Below are 10778 nucleotides of genomic sequence, written 5' to 3' on the forward strand. Positions count from 1 at the left end.
TGTACGCATTTTATACTAATATTGCCATTTTACATTGTTTTTTACAAATTGTAAATAAATGTAAGGCATTTTGTGAACAGGAAACGGATAAATAGAAGGAAAATCTTTTCCTTACCACTATGCTGAAAATAAAAAATAAAAATAATTTTGTGTGTGCTTCATTCCTTATAATTTCCATTATTCATTCATTCATTGAAGCTTAACTTCGAAGTTCATAATTCATTCAACATTCAGCGAGTTGTCATTTGGTGTTGGTGATTGTGACAGCATCTAATGGATGATAGTGTTGAGTTTAATAGTTATTTCGATGTAGAAACTGAATATATTGTCAATTACAACCCAAAAATGTGTGTTCATTCGTAATTAGAATTTATAAGTCTAACAAATAATATAGGCTTGATTATTACAGCAACTCAAGTAATAGTTTCAAAAAATCACCATGGTGCCTGTGGCAATAGAAGGATGCACCCAAGGTGCTGAAGGTGGAGGAGCCAGGGGTGGCTCTATATCCTTGGCTTTGCTTATAGATTTTATCGTACAGCGCACTTATGATGAACTCACAGTGTTGGCTGAATTGTAAGTAAAATACATACTGTTAGTAAAGATGTGTATTTTTTGTTTTTATTATTAATATTGTATTTATCACATCTATTCCAGGTTACCTCGGAAAACGGATATGGAGCGCAAAATTGAGATTTATAAATTCAGTGCACGAACTAGACAATTATTTGTTCGTCTGTTGGCCCTGGTGAAGTGGGCTAGTAGTGCCACAAAAGTGGACCGCTCAGCGCACATCATGGCATTTCTTGATAAACAAGCTTTACTATTTGTTGAAACAGCTGATGTTTTGGCCAGAGTGGCCCGGGAGACACTAGTACATGCAAGGTAATTTGAATGTTATGTGTACTTTGTAACTTAGCTATTTGCTTTAATATGTGTAACTATTGTCATATTTACATTCCATCAGTGATTAGAAGTTTAATAATTATCATATTCCTGGTTGTCGTAAATTGCTCACAAAGTAAATTCATCACATAAATAATATGTGTAAAAGGGTTACAATTCAAATTTTTGTAATAAATTTCCAAGATATTTCAATGTTTGCTATTTTAAATTCGTAACTTCACCTTCTTTCGCAAGGATAGTAGAAAAATTAACCATAATATGAAGAATAATGTTATTAATTAGCACAAAATTTATAACATTACCTGACATCTACATGAAACTAATAGAGAATTTGACTACACAGTTGCTGCAACTGGCTGGTGTAATGTGTAGTGGGTTCGATTCCCACACGGAACAATTCTTTGTGTGACCCACAATTTTTTGTTTCGGGTCTGGGTGTCATGTGCATGTGAAATTATATGTATGTAAATGCACCCACAACACAGGAGAAAATCCTAGAGTTAGGCAAAGAAAAAAAAAGTGAAATACTGGAATATTTTTTATTTTTTTATAATGATAATACTATATTATAACTAATATCTTTGATTCCTATTACATTTAGCAAAATTGTGTAAAAACAGGATGTGTGACCAATTTACAATAACCCACCTATCTCTGTGACGAGTTTACATTACATTATAATGCCTGTGACAAATGAACTTTGAATCTATGGAGTTTTTAAAAATGGGACAAATTTACTGTACACTGACCTATCTTCATATATGCAAATATGTATATGTATTACAAAACAAATTGTTATATTGTGTTTAAATTACCTGTACGTAGGTTACCAACCTTCCACATGGCTGCAGCAGTGGAGGTGCTGACACTGGGCACATACAGTAGGCTACCTGCAGTAATAAGGGAGCGGCTGGTCCCCCCTCCATCGCTCACACCGGGTGAACGTCGCACGACATTGCGTGCACTAGCTCATGTTGTGCGTCAACGCCTCACAACTGCTTCTTTGCCCAGTGACATAAGAAACTTAAAGGTTTTTTGACATACTTTATTTTAATTATAGCTAAGTATTTCCTTGATAACAAACCATTACCACTTATTTTTGTACATTCATTGTAGGTAGAGAATGGGCGAGCAACATTCACAGTTGGTCAAGAATTTAGTGTTTCCCTGACTGTTATGGGAGATGCTCCAAACTTGCCATGGCGGTTATTGGACATTGCTATATTGATACAAGATAGTGAAACTGGAGGTAAGCTTGTAAATGGTTAATTAAAAAAAAATTAAATAAACAAAGTAATTATACCTAATGCGCTGTAACAAGGTGCGGCTGACAGATGCCAGTATGACGTTGACGTCTCTCTTTAGGGATGGACATTAGAAAAAACTTTTTTTATCGCTATCGATACTCGCAGCATACATTTAATTCTCTTTAATTTTTTTATTAAATGTGTGTGTTATTTAGTTGTGCAGTGTAACTACGTGTATATACTTGTCAAAATAAATATTTTATGACCGAGCCCTGAGATGTTTAAGGGTTTCAGTTTACAGAACCGTGAAGAATATAAGTATATATTAGTTTATATATGTTACTAAAGCAACCACGATCTTTCAGATTAAGTACCACCACGCATTATCAAAGGCGCCGGAAATGTCTACTACATATTTGTGCTCAGATAAAGTCACTGTGGTTCGGGCAGAGAGAGACGCGTCTATAGTAGATTTACCCACATAATTAAAGGTTTTTTAAGAGTGATAATTGAACGACGTTTTTTATTCTAAAAAAACATCGACTGCCTATCCATTGTAGCAGTACATCCCATCACTAAACACGACTATGGCTTTACGTTATACGCATAACACTTTACTTTATTTTTCATTTCATTAGATTGTATTTAAAGACTAGAACATTCCGGTTGGTTTTAATTTAATTAACTACACTTCCGAATGATTTAACATAATACGAATGTGATACAGTTAAAATACTAAGGCATAATTTTTAAATCGCAGCAACTTTCAAGAGTGATACGAAACGTTACTGAATCTGTCAGCCGCACCTTGTTACGGCGCATAGGGTATAGTAAAACTATTTGGTTTATTTATTGATCTATAATCAATACAATAATAATTATTTTTTTAATTTTAGAGGGAAAACCTCTCGTACATAGTTCTCAATTGGCTTGGCTACGCGGGGTGGCCCAGGCGCGCCTAGCGGCAGCTGGACTGAGCGGCGCACTCACTGCCTTGCGGTACTTCTGCCGCTCGCTATCTCTAGAGTTATTGTACACACAAACATTGCGACTGTGTCGAGATCGTCTCTCTCGGCACCTACAAGTTGACAGATATACTCCTGGACAGAAACTGCAAGTTTCATACTGGAGGTAAGTTTATCAAAAATAATGGCTTATAACAAACTTTTTTTTTTGTAAATGAATATTAAATCGCCGTAATTGTTTTGTAATATAACCTGAACAAGGTAAACACTCGTTTTCAAGTATAAATGTTTGCGCAGAGAGCTAGGCTGCGAGCTGGGCTACCGCCTGATCATCGGGGCGGAGGGCGAGCAGCTGTGCGTGTGGCACGTGCCGGCGCTGGCGGGCGGCGAGCGCGTGGCCAGCGCGCTGACGCCGCACGCGCCGTCCATGGAGCGCCTGCTGGCGCACACGGTGCACGTGCGCTCGCGCCAGCGCCTCAACGACCTGCGCGTGCTGCTGCAGGAGCTGGGCGTGGAGTGCAGCGTGGGCGGCTGGCCGTGCGTGCTGGCGTGCTCGGTGGTGGCGCCGTGCCTGCGCGCCGAGCAGCTGCTGGTGTGCGTGGGCGCGCACGGCGGCCGGCTGCGCGCGCGCGTGCCCGCCTACCCCGCCACGCCGCGCATGCCCGACCTCGCCGCCGCGCTCGCCAACACCAACGTGCCGCTCATCAAGACGCTGCTCACTCAGCTTAGGTACACTAATAACTAAATGTTAAAATGTGTGTATGCACATAACTCCCAAACTATTGCACCAAATTCGACCATTCTTTTTTCGTTACTATAAGAAGAATAAAGCTTATCCTATATGCAAGAAACATCAGACAAATGCATTGAGGGTGTAATAAGACTCGCACGGTCCAGGTTCTGGCTGGTGGCGCGGCGCTGCGAGAAGACGCTGCAGCACCTGCCGGCCAGCGTGTGCGAGCACCTGCCGTTCCTGCACGGGCCGGAGCACCCGCTCACCAAGCTGTCGCCCGACCGACTCTACGTCACGCTGCATCGCCACACCGACCACATTTTGGTAAATATAATTATTTATCAACTGCTCTAAAATATATAAGTATACTAGCAAACCCGGCGAACACCGTTACGCTACCGATGATTTTCCCTGTTTTCCTGTTTTTCTCTTGAATTTTCTTTGCTATAAACCTCACGGAGCCCGAGACCTTTCTAACGAATACAAAACGTGGAAATCAGTTTGTGAGTTCTGGAGTTATAGCATGATGAAGGAAAACCCGACTTATTTTTATATTACCTATAGATTAGCTGCCTGTTTTTCATTAATTGTTGTTGTGTGCAGATAGTGGAGATGAAGGAGGTGGCGGCGGGCAGCTCGGCCACGACGAGCAACAGCGGGAACAGTGGCAGCGCGTGCTCCGTGGCACTGTCCTTCCACCTCGCCGGGGCCAAGCGGTGCACGCCCGACGAGTGCGAGGACGAGGTACCGACCGCATATATTTCAGTATTAATTAATTTACCATTACAATTGCAACAATACAAATTTTGTATATTAAATCATAAAATATCTATCGCAGGGCACATCGAGCAGCTCGTCTACTCCGGCGACAGCTCCGCGCGCCTACTTAAAGCTGAACTCTTTGGTAGAACTCGATACATTCACACTCACACATGGACCGTTCACACCACTTGATACACCCGGTAAGTGGAACGCTATATTTCATCCTACTTAATTTTGCTTTAAAATTGGTGTATGTTGATAATTTTGGATGTAGTATTTGAAATATATTTTTGTTTTATGCGTAGGTATGCAGCCGGGTAAGCGCAAGTTATCGGCGGCGTCCCAGCGCGCAGTGCGCGTGCGCCAGCCAGCTTACTTCATACCGGAGCTGGCGCATGTCGTGGCCGCTGCAGATGAACGTGTACCCTTTGTCAATCTCGCACAGGAGGTACCTCGTTACTGTTCAATTTGTTTTTATACTTAGGTTACTAGTCAACTCGTGTCTATAGTTCTCATACTTCCATTATTGCTTCGTGGTAAAGTCGGGCTAGGGAATAATATAACAAGAATGACCAATAGAGTAGAGTTGGGTAGAGTAGAGCAGAGTGTAACAGCGTGTACCCTCCAGCTGGCGAGCCGCGGCGTGACGCACGGCGGCGTGCAGCCGGAGTGGAGCGGGTCCGCGCTGGGCATGCGCGTGGTGTGGCTGCCGCGGCCGGAGGGCGCGTGCGCGCGCGCCGCCGCCGCCCTGCGCGCGCGCCTGCTGGCCGCCACCATCCGCCTCACCACCAAGAACCAGGCGCGGGTCTGGACCGCGGAGTTCGTCTTCCACGGCTCGCCTGTACGCACGCCGAACCCACGAGAGCAAGGTAACCCACATACATATATTTACTTAAGTCGATGGTTAAATAATAATTATATTTTTTGGTTATAGAAATTCTTACTAGTAGCACAGGCTTTAAAACGGAGTTGAGTGCATAGCAGTAAGTTCTAATTATTGTCATTGTCATTCCAAAGGCGAGCGACGCTGCGTGTATTTACAATACGAGCTGGGCACGGACGCCGGTCGGACGGCCGACGCTTTCCTCGCGGACTGGGCCGCCATAGTACACTTGCACACCCTGCTACACGACTTTATGCTCAGACCTGCACAAGGTAAGATTTCACATAACAGTTGTTTAAAAAAAAATGTTGGTTAAATAAAACTTCATTTACATATTTTGTTCATGTTCTGACTGCAATATGAATAGTACTCATATCTAGTATGTAAGTGAAATGTGACACAAGGAGGTAATTAAGTTCTACAAAAAGTCTTTTGCTTTAGATTCTCGAGCCAATCTTTACTATGTTTGATGTCAACTTTAACTAGGTGACACTCAAGATTTATTTCCTTTCCGTTTTGCGTTCTTCTGTTTTTACCAACGTCCTGTACTTACATAAGACCACAGTTATCATTGAAGGGGCCGGGCGTGTTGTAGTATCGGTATATGTGCGAGCGTAGTACAAGTAGTTGGGTATTGCAGAGCGCGAGACGCTGTGGTCGGGCGTGTGCATCCGGTCGTACACGTACCGGTCGCTGGTGGTGGGGTTCGGGCCGCTGGGCCGCGCCACGGCCGTGCTGCAGTGGCACGCCGCGACGCAGCGCTACACGCTGGCCACGCCCGCGCACCAGCCCGCCGCCAACGCGCACCATCTGCTGCACCACCACCTCGACCACTACATCAACTGGTAAACATCACCACCTACTTATCTAGTAAGGTCAACTACCATCTGGACTAACGTATCTATCACTCATGATCACCAGCCACAAGGATCTGATGTCGTTCGGAGTGGTGCTCCGCGAGACGTACGGCCCGCTGCTGGCCTTGTCCCGGCTGCCCACTCTGCCGCAGCTCGGCCTGCACCACGTGCGCAGTCTCATGCCCACACCTACCTTCACTCTACTTGCACATTCCTGGAGAAAGGTAAGCCTGCTACAATATTGAGACTATCAAAAAAAAAAATCTGTTGAAGACAATCCCTCAGCTAGCGCTGCGCCGCAGCCGGTCACTTTTGTCTCCCAATAGCGTTTATTGTGTTGAGTAAAAATATTATATGATATGTAATGTAATAATGTATTAATGTATGTATGATAAGTAAGCTATGCTTTTAATTTCTGAGCTGTTATCATCGTTTTCTATAATTCAGTTTACTGTTTAGCTTGCTGTTTATTTAGTTATCCAGATGTTGTATAGCATAATAAGTATTATTTCTCGTCTCAGATACGCATAGTGTACGCGGGTGCGTACTCGCTGGAGGTGGGCATTCGTGGTGGGGGTATCATCACCATACGCGACGGCTCCTACTCTAAGTTCGATCGCAACATTGTTGTTGATGAATTCGCCCCCGCTCTCGGACTGAAGGTAAAATTTTCGTAATATTATAAAGCAAGTTCGTATGTATCATAATATCATAATTAATAATATGTTCCGATGTTATACCTATACTTTACAAAGATACTTGTGTAATGCCTTTAATAATTTTTGTTTTCCCCTGTAGGCATTCTTATCACGTTATGTGGACGATAATATGAGTGCGAGACTGTTGGCTGAAGACGACAACCCGCCGTCACCAATGTCGCCGATGCCTCCAGGTAAAGATAATTTTTAATCGGAAAGATTTCATTTTGTCCGATGTCTGCCTGGTAAGATTGATCAACGGTAGAATTTAAGAACTGATCTCTATCCAAAATCTATTACATTGACATTGTATGGAGGATCGATCGGCCGTAAAATACAGTTTGAGAGCTATGTCCAAGCTAATGCAATATAATGTTCCGTGCAGGCGGGCTGAGGTTCCCGGCGCCGCTGACCCCGCCGCAGCCGCACACGCCGCACTCTGCGCCCGTGACGCCGCACCCCGCCTCGCCCGCTCAGCATCAGGTGAATGAAACTAACCTTTGAAATTATTTTATTTTCTCCTACTATTCAAACTGACTGCCTCATTGGTCGAGTGGTCGCAAAAGCGACTGCCTACGGGTCTTAGCTTCGATTTCCGGGTCGGATATAGTATTACTGGGCTTTTTTGAAACCTCAGTAGTAGGACGGAGTCTGGAATTAATATTCTTCTTATTTAAAAATATATTATTTCGACCTTTCAATACAATAAAATATTCAAAAATAATCACAATTTCATTCATAGATTTGCTGATCTACTTAATTTATCTGTAATGTATCTTTAATAGTGATGCTAATCTTTATTAGAAAATAGTGTATTGATAACGTACACGTAACGTGTTCCACTCCTGGCCAATCTTAGCAACGGTTTGCCTCACTCTTCATATGAGAAGAGTCTTCTTTTATGCATAGAACTTTAAACTTAGGTGTTTTTAGCAATATAATAACATTTATTATAATGTAGATGGGTGGTGGATCGTTCAACTTGACGTCCCCGCCGGGCGGTGCAGGTGGCGCGGGCGCAGGCGGTGCGGGGGGCGGAGTGTCGGCGTCTCCCGCGTCCCCCATGGCCCCCTCCCCGCACGCCGCGCCCGCCGCCTCCCCGCACCCGCCCCCCACGTCACCCTTCACGGCGTGGCCCGCCTCGCCCTCACTACCGCGGCCCTCGCCCGGACACCATCCCTCGCCGAGACATCACATTGATCACAAAGGTAACACTACTTATTACAATCATTTCAATTGTTATCTATAGCACAGAACACTATTTGTAGTTTGTTTGCAAACCTAATAACTATATTTATAATCGTCACAGTCTAAGAGGCCAACTCACACGATACGGTGGAGCATACAGCAAAAAGAAATAAGAATAAATGTTAATTAAAGCGCACTATGTATGCTAGTAGTATAACTATAATAGTATCGGCGATGACTGTCAGGTCCGCAAGCGAGCTCGAGTTCCCGCGCGGCGTCGTCGTCGAGCGGGCGCGGCTGGGCGGGCGCCACGGCCACGGCGCTGGCGGTGTGCAAGCTGGAGACGCTGTGCACGCCCAGCGAGCCCCCGCCCGGCGCGCCGCCCGGGCCCACGCTGGCGCCCGTGCAGCGCTTCCTCGCCTGCGTCTACATGAAGCGGACTCTGCAGCGCTTCGTTCAGCAAGAAGAATTTGTGAGTGTTTCACATCATTGTACTGCTGTCCTATATTTTCGTTTTATGATTAATCGACTATTAGATTCGATATAAAATCATTAGTGACCCTTATATTTTATTAGTAGTTACTAATAACCCTAAAATATAAGTATGACTGTGATGTATAGTATGTATTTATTGTCGCCAGCTGACGCTGGTGTCGGTGGAGGCGACGAGCCTGACGTTCCGCTGCGAGGGCGCGGGGCTGGCGGCGCGCGTGGCGCTGCACCCGCAGCACCTGCAGTCGCTGCACCTGCAGCTCACGCCGCTGCCTGACCACAACAAGGACACTTGGTCCGCGGACGACTTACAGGTATAGCGATGTGTTATTCTATTATTCTATCGTTATGTTTGACTTGAAAAATACTAGATACAGTAAAGTACTGAAATAACACTACGTAATAATAGTCGCGAAGTCAGCACAGTAGATTCTCTTTCCTTCTTCTTTTCGAGCGTCATCCTATCACAAACCTTTTTTGAAACAGTTACTCACTGAATTTATCTTTTTATTGAGTACATTTTTGGGTTTTCTCACTTTTCATCTTGACTCTTATCAGTTGTAATAATATGGGGGAAGGTAAAGAATGTTGTATAGTAATTAATGCGTGTGGTGTGCAGGTTATGGAGAAGTTCTTCGAGCAGCGCGTAGCGATAGCTCCGTACCGCGCCACGGCACTACAGGGCTGGACCCGCGCGTGGGGCGCCCCGGGCGCGGCGCTGGGGTCGCTGGTGGCGCTGATGCGGGCCGAGCTGGCGCCCGCCGCGTCCGCGCTGTGGCAGCTGCACTGGGCGCTGCGCATCCCGCCCGCCGCGCCGCCCATCGTGCCCGCCGGCCAGCCCGCCGTGCTGCTCGCCAAGCACAAGATACTTTTCTTTGTAAGCACTCTTCTATTGCGTCGCCCACATGTTAACATTTACGTCGAGATGATACTGACTCGTTGTTCCCCCAGATCTGCCTGACGCACGGCGACACGCAGCTAGTGCTGCCGCTGGTGTACGACATGCAGCTCAACGTCACGCAGCTGGCGGACAAACAGAACGCGCAGCCACATCTCATCGCCGTCAGTTTACATCTCAAACGGTAACACTTTGTTTTATTTATCTATTCATGCATGTGGGGCTAACCCCAAACCCCATGTCGAATAAAGTACTTATTATATTTTTGACCCATGTTCTCATTGATGTATATAATCCAAGATCATAACAGTGTCGAATAAAAACAACACTGCAAATTGTCGCCAAACACTCACACTTACAAATAAGCATACCGTCAACTCTGACGTTTGTCAGTCCATGTACCGATATAACTTGTTATGAGCGTCCTAGAACGTCATAGTAAAAAATATAAAAAATGTAATTCATAATATTGATTCATTACTTTGTTACTCATACAGTTTTATAAACAATATCATTAACAGACATCAAATAAATTTTGAGGGTCATTAATATTTAAAGGAGCCCACAATTCCAATGTTGGTCTCATTTTATGCGGACGTTTTTGGGACGTTAAATGTGCATCTTGGGTTTTATACAGCAATGCATAATGCATGTAACTGTAATACTAACACTTTAACTGGCATTGTATATAGTTGAAACAGTAGAAGTGAGCCGTGGTCCTGATATGGGTGTGTGCGTAGGTTCAACGAGTTCAACCAGTCGCACGCGGAGTGCACGCTGTGGCCGGCGGTGCGCGACCTGCTGACGAACTTCACGCTGCCGCAGGACGCGGCGCAGGCCGCGGCGCCGCCGCCCTAGCGCCTCGCCTACCTCGAGCCGCTGTAGATGCTGCTCTGCTCTCACTACCCGAGCTTAGTTTCCGTTATGTTTGTACAAAGCGTCTAGTTGTTCAAAGCGGTAACACTCCTTACAGTCGCTGATGATGTAACATAAGTTTTTATTTATCAGTGACGAAGAGGAACTAAGTTCTCCAAAACCATGTTTTATAAGAAATTTAATGTAAATTATTAGGTGTATAATAAATAAATAATCTCATACATTATATTTTGTTATTTATATTTTCATTTTAATCATCTCTCATCAAAAGAG

At 44.6% G+C, this 10778-nt stretch overlaps 1 protein-coding gene across 2 annotated transcripts; it reads left to right on the top strand.

Moving 5' to 3' along the window:
- Positions 1 to 226: 226 nt before the first annotated feature.
- LOC118262749 (mediator of RNA polymerase II transcription subunit 14) lies at positions 227 to 10733 on the top strand. 2 transcript variants are annotated; one of them, XM_035574342.2, is made up of 23 exons: positions 227 to 576; positions 658 to 885; positions 1732 to 1936; positions 2023 to 2155; positions 3050 to 3284; positions 3416 to 3847; positions 4016 to 4175; positions 4455 to 4595; positions 4690 to 4813; positions 4919 to 5061; positions 5242 to 5482; positions 5631 to 5768; positions 6137 to 6341; positions 6418 to 6577; positions 6875 to 7015; positions 7152 to 7245; positions 7437 to 7534; positions 8013 to 8259; positions 8485 to 8711; positions 8881 to 9045; positions 9351 to 9608; positions 9683 to 9813; positions 10370 to 10733. In XM_035574342.2, the coding sequence occupies exons 1-23, from the start codon at positions 440 to 442 to the stop codon at positions 10485 to 10487; spliced, it is 4161 nt and encodes a 1386-aa protein (XP_035430235.1). In that variant the 5' UTR covers positions 227 to 439; the 3' UTR covers positions 10488 to 10733. The 2 variants fall into 2 exon arrangements, with proteins under 2 accessions (XP_035430235.1, XP_050553148.1); XM_050697191.1 differs by having other exon boundaries at positions 4455 to 4594; positions 4686 to 4813.
- Positions 10734 to 10778: the final 45 nt, after the last annotated feature.

This window comes from Spodoptera frugiperda, chromosome 12 (genome assembly GCF_023101765.2).
Source record: "Spodoptera frugiperda isolate SF20-4 chromosome 12, AGI-APGP_CSIRO_Sfru_2.0, whole genome shotgun sequence".
Lineage (NCBI taxonomy): Eukaryota > Metazoa > Arthropoda > Insecta > Lepidoptera > Noctuidae > Spodoptera > Spodoptera frugiperda.